The 19832-nt window shown below is 31.4% G+C and overlaps 1 protein-coding gene across 7 annotated transcripts in view; it reads left to right on the forward strand.

Moving 5' to 3' along the window:
* LOC107443943 (BAR/IMD domain-containing adapter protein 2) overlaps positions 1-19832 on the forward strand; it is a 239498-nt gene that overhangs the window by 145864 nt on the left and 73802 nt on the right. The window contains exon 1 of one of the 7 annotated variants that reach the window (XM_043039367.2): positions 394-489. The exons of 5 other annotated variants lie outside the window; for them this stretch is intronic. In XM_043039367.2, coding sequence (XP_042895301.1) covers positions 462-489 — 28 coding nt within the window. In that variant the 5' untranslated portion in view covers positions 394-461. Of the gene's footprint in view, positions 1-393; positions 490-1085; positions 1206-19832 lie in introns of those variants that run through there. One more of the 7 variants, XM_043039369.2, reaches the window with a different exon arrangement.

Genomic DNA, 19832 nt, shown 5'->3' on the forward strand with positions numbered 1-19832 from the left:
TACTGGAAGAGGATCGCAATTGGAGGTCTATAACCCACACAGATGAAGTGTTCCATCATCTAGCCGACAATAACATAAGTTGGCATTTCAACAAACACTCCGTCAGCTCCTCACATGGGTGGCATCTGGGAGGCAGGTGTCAAATCCGTGAAATACCATCTACGCCGCATTCTGGGACACACCATAATTTCTTATGAAGAGTTTTACACGCTTCTAGTGCAAACTGAAGCGTGCTTGAACTCAAGACCCATTACACCGATTTCAAGTGATCCCAACGATTTAGTTCCTTTGACTCCTGGCAATTTTCTGACAGGACAATCCTTAGCAACAATGCCAGAGAGGGATTATACATCTCTTCCTGACAACAGGTTATCTAGATGGAATTTATTACAAGAACTGATACAAACATTTTGGGTTCGGTGGAAATCCGAATATGTATCCCGGCTGCAAAATCGTCCAAAATGGTATGCCAACCGACAAACCATAAAAGTAGGTGATTTAGTGATCATAAAAAATGACAATTTCCCACCACTAAAATGGAGTTTAGGAAGAGTTATTCAGACATTTCCAGGTAGTGACGATAAGATACGAGTTGTATCTTTAAAAACTGTTAATGGTATAATTAAAAGACCAATTGAAAAGTTATGTTTGTTGCCACCTGATTCTAAAATTCAGTTATCACAATTATTTCTGAAATTTCTAAGTTAGTTAGAATAATTTAAAATCGAGTTTTGTGTGTTTTTTCTGATTTTCAAAATTTATGCTCTAAGATATTTGTTTTTGGGATTCTACATTTACGCTGGTTTAATTTTTCTGTTAGATATTCTTAAGATTGCTAAATTTGATACTTCTTGGAAACACTACTCTGAAGTGTTTTTAGTATTTCAAATGGTTTGAACAAGTTTAGAAAATTGTGATATGTTTCATTTTCTTGCATAACTGTTTAATTTAATTTATTAATTGTTGAAGTTAGTTACTTCAAGGGCGGCAGTATGTTCAGCCGTAGTTGAATCTTCTAACAATAACTTATTAGGAGAAATCTTTTCATATTTGTTGATTTGTTACGCATGCGCTCTGAAACTCTTGCTAACTGGAATATTTTTGCCTGCTTCAGTTGGAATAGCGATTTCGCGACGTGTTTTACTCTGGCTTTAAGCGAGTTTCAGGGGGCAGAGCCTTTTTCCCAACTACTTTGGAAGTTTGAAGTATGTTCTTATTCAGTTTTTATTTTAAAGTTTTTAATAAATAGTTTATTTTGGTAATTTAGTTTTATTTTGTTATTCGACGGCTCATATCTGTTTAATTCATGTTAATATTCCTCTACAAGACCAATGAATCATAATGGGACCATACAGCCAAAATGACGGTAAATTTTACCATGTTCTGGTAGTTTTGTCTATATTTCTTTTTCTCAAAATATAATTCATGCGCTCACTACTGCACTATTGATTTAATACACTCTTTTCTCTATTGCTATCGTAAAGAAATGATTAGAAAAATACGTAAATGGTATTCAATTCCTTAAAACGCATCAACGAGTGCATTTCAGAGATAATTATATTGATCTTATCAGTCTATTTTCTCAAACCAAATTAAAAAATTATGTACCTGCAAAACACTCCAGTTTATGTATCGATTCTGATTGACTGTTGAAACTTGATATTTGCTTTTAAGCTAGCAACTGGTCTTTCCATTCTATTTCGAGAGTGCCTAGCTCATCAAATATGAATTCTCTTAAGTGACACATTCTATATTTTATCACAAAAAAGATTTGGTTTCTATCTAACTTAACAAAAAGACAGGCATAACGCTATGTAGAACATAAATGCTAATTATGCAACGAAGTTGTCAGATACCCAAAATAATATTAAATCTGTTACAATGAAATACATAAACAAACAATAAATTTAGGTTACATAAAATACGCAGAAAAGAAATAATTATATTTTAACATATTCGACATGTGATCCGGAATAATATTTAATTAACTTCATATTAATTAACATTCTAATTTATGTGGAGAAACTTAGCTCGATCGTACCTGGCAATATTCAGATTATAAACACGTCATCTTGTTTACAAACAACCAGTTGGGGCAGAAGCCATAGGTCAGTATGTCCGAGTATCAGTGATCTGCTTTTTGTTTTGAGTTGCAAGTACCCTATTGGAAAATACTAATCAAGAGTATTTATTTAAAAAAAATTCTCCTTTCTTTTTCATTATGCCTTTATGAACAAGAAAATATTAATAAAAATCTCTCAGTTTTCGTTCTGAAAAAATTAGATGCACGAATTTTATAACGGATATCCATGTGATTCTGAAATCTGTCTAATTTCAATGCTTACTTATGTCGGTAGGGAAGATGAACTTGAAAATTAAAGAAATTGTTTTTAAAATATTAGCAAGTAAGAAATTAATGTTACTGGGTTATATATTTAAGAAAATGTGTGTTTTTTTTTTGTTGACTCATAAATTCATCTCCACAATTAAGTAAATACCACTCAAACCATAATTGCAACACAGCATCAACATAGCTTCCAAATGGCACTGCCAGTAAACTAAGAGTATACGTTTTTTGCCTACAAATTCATCGATGACAGTTCAAGAAAAACTTATTATCGATATTTTTCCGTCTCATATTTCCCGTCAAAATGGAACAGATCTCTTTATACAATATTTTTTCCTTCTGAGAAGCATTCACCCCATAAAACTGAAGAAAGTGTCCGCGGCAAATATGGATGCGAGCAACAACAAAAAAAAATTCCTCAGGAACAGACAAGACAGTAGCTGAGCAATCTCAGAAAATGGGATGCATTCCGATGCGCTACATTTCACAAAACGAAGTTAGGAAAAGAAGAAAAAAAATGATACGGATCGAAGATCGAGAAGAAGGGATACGAAATAGCCAGTCTATAGATCAAATCTCCCAATGTAAGTTTGGGATTGTGTTATTTTTCCCCCTGGCAGACGGCAGTAAAATGTATGAGAAGGTCAATACAAAAATTTATACTTCTTTCAAGTTTTAGGTTATCAGGAGTATGGACAGATTTAATTTTAATATGACTTTAAAAAAAATTTATTTTTTTTCCTAAATTTTCGTTTTTACTAATAAAATAAATTTTATTGATTTATTTGTAATGAATTCCGAGAGTGTGAGAGAAGATTACATACTGCCGTGCAATTGAGAAAACAACGTAAGTGCTTCATGATTGATTCTGAGAAAATTGGTTTGATAGCTATTTTCTTTCGACTGGTAATGCTGTGAGCGCTAAAATAGAATTTCAAAAAACTGATAAAACAAAATCTTGTTCTTTTGACTGGAAATTTTTTTTTCCAATGTATAGTTTATCATACATACAATACTTATTTATAATTCTTTCAAGTTTTAGGTTATCAGGAGTTTGGACAGATTTAATTTTAATGTTGCTTTGAAAGAAAAATTTTTTTAAATGCTCGTTTTTACTGATGAAATAAATTTTATTGGTTTATTTGCAATGAATTTCGAGAGTGTACGAGAAGATTACATACTGCCGTGCAATTGAGAAAACAACGTAAGTGCTTCATGATTGATTCTGAGAAAATTGGTTTGATAGCTATTTTCTTTCGACTGGTAATGCTGTGAGCGCTAAAATAGAATTTCAAAAAACTGATAAAACAAAATCTTGTTCTTTTGACTGGAAAATTTTTTTTCCAATGTATAGTTTATCATACATACAATACTTATTTATAATTCTTTCAAGTTTTAGGTTATCAGGAGTTTGGACAGATTTAATTTTAATGTGGCTTTGAAAGAAAAAATTTTTTAAATTTTCGTTTTTACTGATAAAATAAATTTTATTGGTTTATTTGCAATGAATTTCGAGAGTGTAAGAGAAGATTACATACTGCCGTGCAATTGAGAAAACAACGTAAGTGCTTCATGATTGATTCTGAGAAAATTGGTTTGATAGCTATTTTCTTTCGACTGGTAATGCTGTGAGCGCTAAAATAGAATTTCAAAAAACTGATAAAACAAAATCTTGTTCTTTTGACTGGAAAAATTTTTTTCAATGTATAGTTTATCATACATACAATACTTATTTATAATTCTTTCAAGTTTTAAGTTATCAGGAGTATGGACAGATTTAATTTTAATGTGGCTTTAAAAGAAATTTTTTTTTAAATGTTCGTTTTTACTGATAAAATAAATTTTATTGATTTATTTGTAATGAATTCCGAGAGTGTGAGAGAAGATTACATACTGCCGTGCAATTGAAAAAACAACGTAAGTGCTTCACGATTGATTCTGAGAAAATTGGTTTGATAGCTATTTTCTTACGATTACTAATGCTGTGAACGCTAAAATAGAATTTCAAAAAACTGATAAAACAAAATCTTGTTCTGTTGACTGTTAATTTTTTTTTATAATGTATAGTTTATCATACAAAGATGCCAAATGCATAAAAATCTCGATTTTGAATTTTTTTGTCGCTTACGTTGATTTCTAAATTGCACAACAGCAGAGTGTGATTGCTTTTTAAAAATATTTAAAAAGTGTTCGTGAATCAATATTTATTTGAAAAATGAGCAAAAAAATGTAACATATTCTAGGAATAGAAAAGAAGAAACTAGTTTAAATTTAAAATTCAGTTTGGAGGGTAAGTTGTATTTTGCAACACCAGTCTCTCTAAATGGTCGTAGGCTTAACATACCGTACCACTAAGATAAAAAGAGAGAAATGTGCAATCTGATTAAAAGGCCAGCTTTTTATTCAGGTAATTTAACCTTGGTGTGGTAGGCTAAGACTAAACCAAATATATCAACTGAGCGCCCGAAGGAGGATTTTAAAAAATCCAAAGCGAGTTTAATTGTCAAATGTGAACAAAATCAGTTCGCTTTTCGTAAGGAACCGTTTTTTAGAGCCATCTTCCAATAAATTAAGTTTCTAAGGATTTTCGGCGGGATAAAAACCATTTCACTTATTTTTATTTTTGACAATAGTATGAACTACTAAAATTTTAATAATTTTCTTCTCTTAAACAACGCTAGTATTAATCTGCCACTATTTATTGTGCAAAAATTTTAAGAATATCCCAAAATTACATTATCCGATGACTCGAATAATGGCGCTTCATGCCAACATCTCCACTATATCCAGTTCCAGCTTCAATTGGATAATAATTTCGAATATGCATTCGATGACCACAGTTCGTTGGTTTTTCTGGGCTAAATTTTCTGCTGTTAAAAGTAAATCTCTCTTTATCATATCAGCCTCGATATTAGTTGTTCAGAATTAAAATAACTCGAGACACATATTAATCAGATTTTTTAAAAGTTGCTTGCATTTTGTATATCGTTTTCGTTAATATTAACAATAACTAACTAATTTTCATAAAAATTATTCAAAATTTAACTTGTCCTTAACATTTTTTTTTTAACTTAGAGCATTGAAAATGTTTTTATGAATATTTAATTCGGAAACTGCATATTTTTATATACATTAGGAAAAATTTGCATGTTAAATATTGTGTCAAAATTTCTACTTCCTAAAGCTAAATATTTTAAATTTCATGAAGTTATTTTTCTTAATTTAAATATATTTTGCTTTAAAGTAGAAAAAAATTATTAATTGATGAGGGGAAAACATCGAAAGCTGCTGAATCATTTGAAGTTCAAAAGTAGGAAAACAAAACTAATATATTTTCTAAGTATCATCTCTTTTAAGAGACAGGATAATAGTCGTTTATAGCATGCAAAAATAATGTAACTAAATCTTTGTTTTAGATGTAGCAAAAGTTTTTCTCCCTTTTTAACGTACTTGAGCGTAGCTTTTAAATTTTTTATTTTATTTCTGTGGGCTATAGGTTTGTTTCTCTTCTTTTTTTGTGGGAAGGGTAATGTGAAATTTTGATTAACTATAGTTTTATTAGCTTTGTTTAGTAAACACTTGTATCTTACATTCTTATTTAGCAGAGAGTACGACTCAAGTTTTATTAGCTTTGTTTAGTAAACAATTGTATCTTGCATTCTTATTTGGCAGAGAGTACGACTTAAGTTTAACCAACATAGTTTGTTGGAAAGTGGTTTAAATTTTTATTATAAATGATAAGGGCAATGATAATGATATTCTAATGATAAGAGTATAATTTCCTTCTCTCCTAACCACAAAAAATTAGCAATTTACTTTTTCTCGCTTCGCTACTTTCACAAAAATATTAACTTTTATAGATTAGTACAAACATTCATTCCGTTTATTCTGACATGACAAATTTGTCTTTTACGATTGTGGCATGCCCGGTCGTCGGCCGTTGTGGCGAGGTCAATTTTAGTAAAACAAAACAAACGAGAAAGCAGTAAAAAAGACTGGCGCAATATCTTTGACAGTATTTTGAACTTCTCCCCCACCACTCGCTATTTCGCTGCAGTTTGTCTCCTGTCAAAGCTTCTTTACTGCGTTTAGAACTCGAATTGAATTGGGCTTTACCGGAGAAGGGGTAGAGCAGGCCATATTTCACGGAAAACCGGATTCTTGACTTGAACATCTTTTCCCGGAGATGTAGTTTTCCCAGTTCAAGACTTCTGTCGTGGAGTACTTTCTATTAAAGTTTATAGCTTTCCAATGTATAGTGCTGTCGCAAGAGGGATATGGCAGTATTTCATTCTCGGAAAGATATGAGCTTTTATAGGATTTAATAGTAATGCGATAGATTCAAAAAAACGAGGAAGAATGCATTTTGAGATAGGGATATATCTCTAAAAAGGGACATATATCTCAAAACACTCCGGTAAAAGGTCCTGGATTAATATTTATAGTGTGTCGAGTGATTTAAGTCATTTTTTTTAGTGTTCGATTTTAAGTTATTACTTTTCGAGAGCTGAGCAACGAGAGGTGGACATTATTTTAATATATTTAGATGACTTTTATTTACATCAGAATAAAATACAATATACTTAACTATAATTCATTTTGATCTTTTTTCTTTAATGATTGGTAGTTTTAAATTTTGCCAAAGAAGTAGTTCAGTGACCAAATCTACTAAAAACAAATTATTAATCAATGAACGCGAAAGCTATCTAAATCGAGTTATGATTTTTTAATAGTGTGTCAAATTTTTAGAGGATAGCTTTCGGCTTTTTTGCTGCTGTGTTTATCATACAAAATTTGACTTGGGAATTAAATTCTAAAATTTTTATTATGAATATTTTAAATATTGATGGTTTATATACGATTCACTTTTAGTAATGAATCGACGAGATAATGTTCACGCATGCGCACATTAAAGTACCAAATTTAGATCGAAGAACCAATCGGTGGTGTTAATTACAAGGTTTGCCGTAATCTGTGCCTAATCTGAAAAATAATTCAATCATATATAGACTTTTGTAAAATCTGTAACAAATTCTGTTGCTGGCCCACACGGTTAGCGGAGCTAAACCAAGACCATGACTGCAGAGACTCTGAGTAAGTCTGTAACAAAAAGTGGATCTGAAAAGAGGTCCACTTTAGAGATATTTAGGCATTGAAGTATATGTTCAGGAGTAACAAATTCTAGAAAAGTTAACCTAGAGCATCCTCCACGTCATCATTAGCCCCTTCCTTCTCGCTCCCGTGATATTGACGGGCTGGAGTGTTCAGTAGTAATGCCCCAATAAGAATAAAACTAATTCATTTTTTTTTTGCCCAGAAAACATTGTTTTCTCATTTTACACACCATATAGCAGTACCNTTAGCCCCTTCCTTCTCGCTCCCGTGATATTGACGGGCTGGAGTGTTCAGTAGTAATGCCCCAATAAGAATAAAACTAATTCATTTTTTTTTTTGCCCAGAAAACATTGTTCTCTCATTTTACACACCATATAGCAGTACCAGGATATTTTTAAGGTAATTGTAAATAGTTAGTTTATTTTAAACTAGATACTAGCACTAATCAAATACGTGTATTTGGCAAAATAAACACTTTTATGACCGTTTTCTTGAAAATTAACCGATCGTTATAGGGTTAATGTATGGATATTTTTGTTGACAATATGTCATTGCATATGCGTCATTTCTTAATAAGTAACAATTGGCTACTTCTCAAATATATGAACAGATTATTTCTCCAAATCCAAATTTACATATATTCTACGCGTAAAACCAAGTATTTCTGGAAATTCCAGCTATTCTGATTTTTATTTATTTACTTGAAAAATATAAAACGTTTCGTGAAATTTTCGCTTCCCCGGTTTAATATCTCCTTTTCCCCGTGAATTCAAATCGGTTTATTTCTCGGGTCTCCCCTCTAAATGAAAAATCCCGGCTATGAGAAAGCAAGTTCAATTCTTTTGTTTATTTCATATAAGTTTCTGAGATTAGGATAGGGCCGAGGTCGGTATACCGGGTGTATGTTTTTTCTCCAGGAAACTTCATCCCAATCTCGGGGGAGATCACTGATAAGGGGGAGCTAATGCATCCGCAGTCCCCGGGGAAGATCCCCGTGGGAGTCCAGAGAGCTGCTAGCAACCACCGAAATAGTGTTTCTTGGCACCAACCACTCACACTCTATCCTGCACCATCACCAGAAATATTATGCCTTTCTAATAAATAGCGAATGAGGTTGCCTTTTTTCTTTTCTTTTTTTTCTTCTTCGCTTCCACTTGCACTGACCTATTCTTAGTTGCCTTGAAGTAAACGAAAAGAAAGAGGTGTAATTTGACAGTTGCTGGACGGCGGTTTATTGGGATAGGAAGCTATATTTTGAGTGGAGTTAGAGTTAATACTGAAAGAACAATTTGCGGTGTTGTGTTTGTTCTTTGTATTTTTTTTTTCTTGAACGTACTTTCTAGCGGAAATAAGATGTTTAGACACTTTATGGAATAATTTTGTCTTGCGATATTTGAAGGAAGAAAAAAAAATCACTAAGAGATGCTTTTGCTTGTCTTATTCCAGTATGTTTACTTTCATTTTTTTCTTGTCGGTCTGCTCAATTTGTGTCAGATTTTATAGTTTGAAAATAAAGCTTGAACATATTTAAATAGTATAGGATAAAATTAACGGTCACTACGACCACTAGGCAACGAAATGTAACAAAGGGTAATTATGAAAAAAAAACTATCTGCGAATCGCCTTAAAATCATTAATTCTTTCATCGAAAATACACCCAATATTATTTTTATTGTTATTATTATTTTAATTAATATTAAATTATTATGAATATCTTGCGATATTCTGAAAATCAATTTACGTAACTCTTGCTTATTTTTTTTTCACTTTAAAAATGAACCTTGTAGCGTTTATCATATTTTGAGAGACGTTTTTTCAAAAGTGCCACGCATTGTTAATATCAACAGCTGTTTTAATTGTTTAAAAGTTTCAATATTTTTTTTAAAAAAATCGGCACTGTTTCAAATGTTCTACTGGCCACTAGCTAATATCAAAATTTCTTAATTTTGCCTTATATTAAACAGCCTATGAATTGACGAAGATACAGCTGGGGAAAAGCTTGTAGCCGATAGACATTTATAAGTTTTCAAAATAATATTTGTTTGTTTGCAGTAAAAAAAGCATAAGACAACGAGGAAATCCTGAAACATTAGCTCTAAGCGTATTTCTTAAGTAAAAAGAGATACATTGCAGAAGTAAACATTAGATCTATAAGTATTATTTAAATTGAAATTAGTATTATTTTAAATATAGAGAAAACAGCAGTATTTCGTCTAAATATACAAAGATATATCCCAGTAGAAAATTACAAATAAAGACAATTTATATGCCCTGCCGATTCTATTAAAATGCTTAATAAACTTTCTATAATTTGTGAATAAGAATTTATTTATTAAACATGGTTCAAAAAATGCAACATTGCTAAGACTACCTTTTTCTCATTCTTAGCTTAATCACAAAAGTGGCATTTTAATCATAAAAAAACAAATAAAGACAATATATATATGTCCTGCTGATTATATTAAAACGCTTAATAAACTTTCTATGATTTGTGAATACGAATTTATCTAGTAAACACGGTTCAAAAAATGCAGCATTGCTAAGATTACCTTTTTTTCAGTCTTAGCTTAATCATAAAAGTGGCACTTTAGAGCTTGAAAATTTCTTCTTACAACAGCCATCCATCACATCAGCAAATCAGCAACTTGTAAGGAACAAGAAGCGCAAGAATCAAAGAAGGTGATAAAAATAAAAGAAGAGCTTCCTAATTGCTCTACCGGGAGAAAAGACATATCTAAGGGATACAAAGGCTGCAAGAAGCTGCCCCTGGACCTTTATTGGACACTCTCTTGTTTATGTGACACGATAATTGACAGTTTAATGCGTTTTTTTTTCCTTTTCTGTTAACGTTCGTAATAGTGCTGGGTACCGTAAATTTACGAAGCAGTCCTTCTGCGGAAGTTTCTGAAAGTTTAATACGACTAAATTGAAGAGGAAAATGCAGGTTCTGATTGTTAAAAGGGTGAGGAGACTTGATATAATTAATTTCGGCAGTCGTCTCTTTTTCACTATCCATAGTTGAGTGTTTTTGGAGCAGTTCGAGGGATATAAACACTGTTTATAGCTTCGAAATCTTGTTAAGCAAAGTTTTATGCGTGGAGAAAAGATCCCTTTTCGATGCGATTAGAGCATTTAACGGTCTGATATCTTTCGCGGAAGCGTTGCATTTGTTGTTCGATCGAGTGAAAGATATTGCTGAGGAGAGGGATCATTAAAAAATGCGGTGTTCGAAACCGATAGTAAAGTGAAATAAATTATTTTTCTAATTTAATTTTATTACAAGGAATCGAAGATTCCTGGTTTGAATAAGCATTTGATATTCTATTTTAATGGGTTTGGGGTATTGTAAAATTTTTATGAATTAAGGTATGAGAACTATGTGCTGCATCAGAGATGAATAAGATTTTAGGAAAATTAATATTTTTTTATTCTTTAAAAACACTTAACTGTATCTGTATATAGTTAAAATATTTAATGCTAATGTTATATGTAACTTATATTAAAATTTTTATGATTGAAAAAAAACTCAATTGTTTCAACTGTCATTGCATTAAATATCAGAACAATTTATCTGAATATTAGAGCCCTATACGTTTTGCTGAAATATCTTGCACGAAGTAAACAGCAATGAGGTGAACCAGGGTTCGATCCCGGCGATGGCTGGTCGATACAATTTCCGCATCCGGTTTGCGCCTACCAAAGTGCAGACGTGAAATATCCTCAGTGGTAGACGGATCATAGGTTAGAGTCCCCTTACCGCCTGGCTAAGCATGGGAGGCTCTCGTGGTCTTCCTCTTCATGTAAAGCAAATGCCGGTCAGCTCCATCTAAAAAGTCCTCCACGAAGAAAAAATTTCTCCCAATACTCGATCCAGGAATTAGTTCCCTTGTCTTCTGGATTGGATTCAAAATTACAAGGCTACGGAGTTGAACATTAGTAGTCGCAAACCCATAAAATTGGGTTGGCTGTTCAACGACGGTTATAAAATAAAAGAATTCAATGCTAAAGAACTTCCAAAAATAATAAAATAAAGTAAAATAAAATAAAAATTGAATGAAAACTTTTTAAGAGCGTTTTTAGGGATGTTCCATTTTTGGAACATTGGAGTCAGACAGAAGTTTTTTCACTGACAATGGTTACGATTGCATTAGATGTGGTCCCAGTACATATATTCGGTTGTAACAAAATGGTATCCACTTAAGAGAACATGAAAATGCAAAATATATAATTGGAAAATATATTATCAAGAACACTAAGCAATAACAAAGAACAATGAACAATAATCTTCAGTGGGTTGAGGATTCGCTCACACCACTGGATGGAGAGCTGTGGGTAGTGAGATCAATCCTGGCAACCGACAAAACAACTGGTCTGTATGCGCAGCAAGGTGCAATGTTAAATTTGCAGTCACTGAAAAAAAAACTCTTATTGGTTGGGGTATGGAAGTCTCGGGAGAAGTGTACCAGCTCAGACAATGTCCACGTCATCTGGCTAAGATCAAAATCACATGGTATTACTACCATGGCCGTTAAAAGATAGAGCTCTAAAAATGGGACAATGTGCTTGCTCACGGTTGTGTGATGATGTGCATGTTCTTCATTCGTGCTTTTCTTCATCTGAGAAGAAATCATTTTTGTATCCGTTCATCAGTCTTGTTCATTAACAGAACCCATCATTAAAATAGAATGTAACAAAATCTGTTGTCATTTTATTTACTTTACTTCCATTTTTTAGTCTAGCTTTGTAGATATCCGTTAATCTTTAAAATGAAGTTCTAAAAATATGCAACACAGACATCAGGAGAAACCTTCGACTTTAAACATTCCATTCAATTTAATAACTATCATGTTCGACTGAGATTTTAATCAGGTGTAGAATGATATTTTGATGATTTTGAATTAATGTTTATTTAAGTTCATTCTCATTCATTTTACCCTTACTATGCTTAATCATTACCAAAATTGTCATCCCTCACCTTCGACGTATAATCTATCTAAATAAAGAAGGTTTAATTTTATGATATGAATGATGAATTACTTTTTTAGCGGCGATAAACTGAATAAAAGAGAGAAAAAATTTGAACGTTTTTATATTTTTATTTAAAATACCTTCAAAATAGTTTCTAAAACATAAGAAAGTTATAGATTTTGAATTATTGGTCTTCAATCACTCGTTTTTATATCAAATTAAAGAAAAAACTAAGTCAAAACGAAAATCGAAAATATACGTGAAATAGAATTCTATACTATGTTTTATCAGTTACACTTTATCATATAAATATATATAAATGATTACTATGGTATAATATTTTACGATAAAAAATCAATTTTACGGTAAAAGAGATTTTGCGGATGATGCACCTAAAGTGAATTAATTACTTAATACAGTAATTTGAATCGGAATTTCTTACAGTATGCCAGAGAAGTTTCTGCAGACATTATCAATAATTCTGATACCAGAACTTAACAGTAATATCAATACTAGACATTAGTAATAATGATAATGCCAGAAATAAGCAATAATGTTAATGTCAGACAATAGCAATAATTCTGATTCCAGATCTTAACAATAATATCAATACTAGACATTAGTAATAATGGTAATATCAGAAATAAGCAATAATGTTAATGTCAGACAATAGCAATAATGCTAATACTAAAACTAAGCATTGATGTTGATATCAAACCTAAATGAAAATGCTAATACCAGATCAAGGTCTAATATTGAGGACTCAAGGTCTGATATTAATCTTGTTGCTTGTCATCCAGCAAAAAGTGTTCTAGCATAAAGTGCTTAGTGAAACCTATTATTTTTCATCATATTAATTTTTAAAATCTTTTTTTATGTTCTCGTGAATGGGATTTTAAATAATATTTTAGCGTATCTATATATATATATTTCTCTTACACGGCGACAAAAAAAAGTCTCATTACAACTCCCCGAATGGCCACGCTAGAAAATCGACGAATGATTGCCGCTAAAATTGTCGCATGCTAAATCAAGCTAAGGTGTCTCAACATATAGCCCTTTTAAAAACTGAAACTGAAATAACCAGAGAGAGCATTCTCATCAAATGTGATCTCTTCCGAAATTAACCCTATCAGTTGCGGCAATCTCATACTATTAAGATAGGCAGAAGTGAGTAGTCTTTGTCGATAGATTTCTATTTTAATATTTTGCCGAAAGTCCTTTTTTCACGCCAAAATTTTAACCTTTTTAAAGAGATATCAGTTTTAGAAATTTTATCTTAAGATTTTATACTATAGCACATTTCTAATAGGTTTAACGAATTACATGTCATTTATTTGAATTCTAATTTATTTTAATGACTTAGTATTTACTAAAAAGATGTAATTTTTTTTAAAATAAATGTTATATGGATTTGAATTATTGTTCTGAATTCTTAGAATTTTGTGCATTTGCAATGTACCTAAGTTAGTAGCGAGTGAAGCGAGCTTGGTTTGCTAAGCAAACCATATAAGATTGCTTAGCAATTTTCGGGGGTTGGCGAGCATTAGAGAGCAGGGGGCGCAGCCCACTAGCTTTTATTGAATTGTTTTGTGCGGTGGAATTGAAGGATGCTTCAAATGTTTAAGATTTTCCAGGTATATTATTTTATTTTGATAGATGCGTAAAGCAAATTATTAAAATTAATTGATCAATTTTATTAAAATAGCATTTTTTTAAAAAAAAATCTTAATTCTCATCATTATCTCACAACCCAGCCTTAAGCTACGCCTTATTTAATTCATAAATCCAAAAGTCAAACAAGACGTTAATTTTCGAAACCAACTTGTGAACGCATATTAACTCAACACTTAAACACAGACACAATATTCATATTCGATTTCAACCCAAATGCAATTATCTTTTCCGCTTTCTCCGGTCGAACAAGCATATATTACAGGAAAGCATAATTTCTGCGTAAACTCCCTCCAGTCTTTCGAACTTGAACAAAACCGCTACATAATTGGCTCTTTCCTGCCACCACCACCCCTTTCATCGTGTCGCAAAAATATCATCCTCATCCTCTTTCTCCTTTGATAGTGAGATGGATGCTGAGGAGCTGCATCTTTCCCCCTGTAAGGATGAATGAGGGATGATTGGAAGAGGAGCACTGTCACCAGCATCCTTTCAGGAAGAGGCCGTTGGCAGCAAGTGGCTTTGACATCTCTGCCTCGAACTTCCCATCCCTCCACCCCCCAGTGAAGGGGGTGTCCTGTTGCGATTACTGCCTGTCCTAATATTCTTCTTTTCTTCAGCTTCTTTGCTTCAGGGGGGTCTTTTGTTTGAGGTGCATCGGTCGACAATGTGACATTCTTAGAAAGTTTTCCTCTACCCTCCTCTCTTCGAATGAGATCTTGTCCTTCTCGAGTATAAATGATGAAAGGAGTAAATATTTTTTTTTTAATATAAGTTTTGCCACGTGGAGTATTTTAAGTTACTTTCTACCTAAGAATGTCTTAAGATAGTTTACTTCAGTATTTATTTTTCCTTTCTTCTTTAAATTTGTTTGCGTTTTTTAAAATTTTAGGATATAGATGTTTCGCAATGTTATTTTTTTTATTTGTCAAATGCCAGTTACATAATCCATTAAACTTCTCGCTTGCCAGTAGCGTTGAAATTTGAAGGATTTCTAGGAGCCCTCGGCAAAGTGGCAAAGCTGTAGCAGATTTTGCGCAACCCAGGGTGCACCAACGAGGAGGCCTGCTATGTTTCACAATGCTAAGACGATCTTCTACTTATTTAAAATATAATTCCATTCACTCTGTGCAGACCTAAGTCACCAGGAAATTTCGGTTCCAGGCATTTCTGAAAAAATGTCAGGAAAAAAAAGATCTGCAACTTCAGGTTTGTTAAATTACATATAACATAAAATTTCCAATAAAGATTTAATCACGAGAAATTTAGGAATTTTGTAAAACATAACGAAGAAAAATATAATCTTGAATAAGCTGTATGGTAAGGATATGATTTAGCCTTTACATTTCAAATATTTCCTATAAGTTTCTATCATCTCTTTTATTTTTATTTTCCACTCATTTTAAGTATAAATTGTATTATATAAAGGAGTAGAATTCTTTTAAAAAAGACATTTTTTGGAATAAATTGGTTTTACAAGTGTAGAATTGTTTTACCGTGGTGAAAACTATTACAAATTTGTTTTTATTATGATTTCGTAGTCAAAATTACGATCTTACAGTTTAATTTGGAAAATTACGGTTTTTGAGAATTTCTGTAATAATCTGTTCATAATTATAGTTTTTTTTACCCTCATACCCACCAAGAGTTATAAAATTTTGTTGTTTGTAACTAATCTGTAATATTTTTTTCTATTCCTGAATATATATTTTTCTATTTTTATATATATTTTTCTATTTTTTTTTCTATTTTTATATATATATTTGTGTTACTGTAAATCTGATTAATGATTGCTAGTTTGATTTGAAAGTTGGCACAGCTTGTCTTACGGAAATATTTCTTCGTACAAATGATTTAATAAGAAAAAAATTGTTTTAAAATAAACAGTTTTCGGGAGAAGNTAAGCTGCATGGTAAGGATATGATTTAGCCTTTACATTTCAAATATTTCCTATAAGTTTCTATTATCTCTTTTATTTTTATTTTCCACTCATTTTAAGTATAAATTGTATTATATAAAGGAGTAGAATTTTTTCAAAAAAGACATTTTTTGGGCGAAATTGGTTTTACAAGTGTAGAATTGTTTTACCGTGCTGAAAGCTATTACAAATTTGTTTTTATTATGATTTCGTAGTCAAAATTACGATCTTACGATTTAATAAGGAAAATTACGGTTTTTGAGAATTTCTGTAATAATCTGTCCAAAATTATAGTTTTTTTTTACCCTCATACCCACCAAGAGTTATAAAATTTTGCTGTTTGTAACTAATCTGTAATATTTTTTTCTATTCCTGAAACATTTCTAAAAACAACAATTAAAAAATATAAATAATTTTTATATATATATATTTGTGTTACTGTACTTCTGATTAATGATTGTTAGTTTGATTTGAAAGTTGGCACCTCTTGTCTTACGGAAATATTTCTTGGTACAAATAATTTAAGAATTTTTTTTTTTTTTAAATAAACAGTTTTCGGGAGAAGTTATTTTACGAGAAAAGTTTATGGGAATTTGAGAGCTAACTTTGATATATTGTTTTATTAAACAAATGTGTCGGTAGAGCTTATTTTTATGTTAGTATTCTAGAAAAGATCTAATTTCGTAAGATTTATGATAACCAGTAGCGCAATGAATGAATATTTAGAAAATATTTTTTAAAATATTCAAACCACTAATTGAAAAAAGTCTGCAATGATTAAAAAAAAGCATATCAGCAAACTTAGTAAGATAATAAGAGAAAAATATTACCTGTGCAAAAAAAGAATGAAGAAAACCAATTTCTCGTGCTGTTTTAAACAGTAATTGTAGTGGAATATAACTTTAAACTCATAATCTCACAAAACTTCATATTTATTTATAAAAAACTTATTCCCCAAGTAACTGAAATTGGATGTTATTTTATAGTTATATCTTTTGAAAGGAAATTCTTTTGAAGCATTAATGAAAGAAGCAACATTGTTAAAAAAAGATACATTTTTTTAATTATTTTTCATAAAAACATAATCAAAATTGTGAAATTCATTTATACATAAAAACCCGAAACTTTAACGCCCACCTAACTTGGAGTTTTGAAATGATAAATATTATCTCGAATCTAAATTGAGAAAAATTTAACGTCTTGGGAACGAAACGAGGCTCGATTTTATTCTTTCTCCTCGAAGGTCAAAATTAAACGCGACTTTTCTAACTTCCTTTTAACACAAAAGAATGAGTTTTAACAGGAAAAGAACAGGAGTTTGCCCATTCTTTTTCCTCTTCCTAATCTCTTCATTACTGATTTAAATCATCACACTTCCCAACGGAGGCGTTAACGAAATTAAAATTAAGAGCTTTAAAAAAAAAAACAACTCACTGAAGATCCTTGTTTCCTTCTACGTAATTTAGAAATTGTTCCATTCTGGAATTCCCCTCTCCCGGATTCCCCTTCAATTTCTACCAGAAGCTCCAGAGAGAGAGAACTGAACAAATAAAAACTGACACCCCCCATCTTAGGCTGCAGGATCTTAATGGCCATAAACGCAGCTAGGCACCAGCTCAACTCGCCTCGATATTGATGGTTTCGCTGCATCGCACATAATCACCTTAGCGTGGCACGCTGCGTGTAGGAGGCTTTCGCGCCAAATCTTCTTTTAACCCTACCCCCTGCTTCCTCCTAAAGGTTTTCGTCTATAAAAAGCATCCCTAACCCATAAAATAAAATATCTGATGCCCCTTCCACCCCCATCTTCTTCTTCGTATTATTTTTTTTTATGGAGTCGTGAGCTTCCCCCTAAGATTCCGTTTTCTTATTGGTTAGATATATTGACCATAACCTGTCACCAACCCTGTGACTTAAGTAATCCTATTCAGCTTTTTTTTTATAGGAAGAATTTCCAATGCCAACTTACTGAGCATTTATTTTTTTTATATTTGCATACATATGTCCTTTTTCCTCCGGAGTACAATAATATTGCGCATGATATTGTATTTAATTACAAAGATATTTAAATACATGGTATTATGTTCACTTCTCTATTTCTTATATAATCTTAGAAGAAAAAACGAATGTTCTAAGAATAAAAATAAAAAGAGCGCACTAATAAAAAGACTGTACTAAGGCTCAGATAAAGTGTTTTTATGTTGAGTACCCCCTCAATGATTGCTCATTTTATGAAGAGGTGACCAAGGGGTACGTTTTCAATCTTCGGAAAGAGTTAGTTGGTAGAAAGGCTGAAAAGGGGGGCAATGGGGGCTTAGTTTTTAATTAAAGATTAATTTAGTACAAGATGAAGAAAAAAATTTGCAAGAAAATATGCGATAAAATAAAAATTAAATGAATAAAAAATTAAATAATATTAAGAAGGGTGCTGTATGTCTTTAAAAACTTTAAATAAAATGCAGGTTGGATTCTGGAGGTAGAATTAATATGACAATATAAAGTATTTATATGCAATTGCTTATTTCGATAATAGACTATAGATCTAATTTTTAAAATTTCATACCATGACATATTCAGTAACATATTTTGCTTCTAGATATATTCATGGTAATTTTGAAGCATGTAAAATATGTATTCAATGCATATTACTTACACTTGCTCGCTACACGCTCTAAATACAGTAGAAGTCCGTTATAACGGCGATTCATAATAGCAGATAAAATTGTCGTCTTAGCAAGATTTTCGCTATAAGCAAATACATATATTTAATGTAAAAATAGCAACAAAAAGACTAAAAAGTAAAATAAACATATTTAACTTTTTTTGAACAACTACTTTTATTTAAAATACATATCTATGCAAAAGTAACTGCAAGTTCTACAGGAAAAAAACATATTTTTACTGAAAAAAACTGTTTAAAGATAAAAACAGATTTTTTTTCTGTTTTTAACCGTTACCTAAACGTTGCAAAAAACACCCCTTCCCTTTTTTTTAACAGACTTTTTCCGTATATTTGACGGTTTAAAACTGTTTTCACAAAGCAGTTTTTCACTCCAATCATAATCGAATTAAAACTGTTAATTTAAATTCTAGTTTTTGCCATGAAGTTTTGCTCACCGTAGGATAGCTATCTTTTTTTTTAAATCATTTTACAGTCATTTCCTATATTGACAGTTTTTTCTGCAAATTTAACAGTTTTTTCTTCTGTACAATGTAAACTGCTTTAACCTACAGAATGTAAACTGAATAATATAGTTCTGCATTTTATGAAGGACAGAAATGATAAGTTTCTGAATCATAATAAGTTTCTACAAGAAGAAAATGAAGAACAATATTTTTGATGTCATTTGATTAATAGTAAAGTTATGAAGAAGAGAAATAAAGCGGCATGTTAGATATGTGGTAGTAAAAGAAGCACTTTTTTTAACTGCGCCGCAGAATTTTCAAGAGTAGCCAGTGTTCGCAAGCACATTGCTTTGAGAAGTAAACTATGTTCGTTATCGCTTTTTAATATTGGCACCTGGCATAAATAAATATGTCTCCCATTTAAGAATTTCTTCCTATAAAATTGCTTAATGCATTTCCCAAAAAATAAATTGTTGCGATGGATGAATGCGAGCAATTTTTAACTTGTTATTAAACATACAATTTTTGTCTCTTTAATGTTAGCATTGTAATGGCAACAGACCGTCGGACTTCTCGTTAATATGCCGTACACGTTACATCGTGTTAGCTGCATTTATTTTAGTGTGACGAATATTCTGATTGTGTTCGACATTAGTAAACACAAATAGCATAAGTCATAAATTA

The sequence above is a fragment of the Parasteatoda tepidariorum genome, chromosome 7 (assembly GCF_043381705.1).
Source record: "Parasteatoda tepidariorum isolate YZ-2023 chromosome 7, CAS_Ptep_4.0, whole genome shotgun sequence".
Classification (NCBI taxonomy): Eukaryota; Metazoa; Arthropoda; class Arachnida; order Araneae; family Theridiidae; genus Parasteatoda; species Parasteatoda tepidariorum.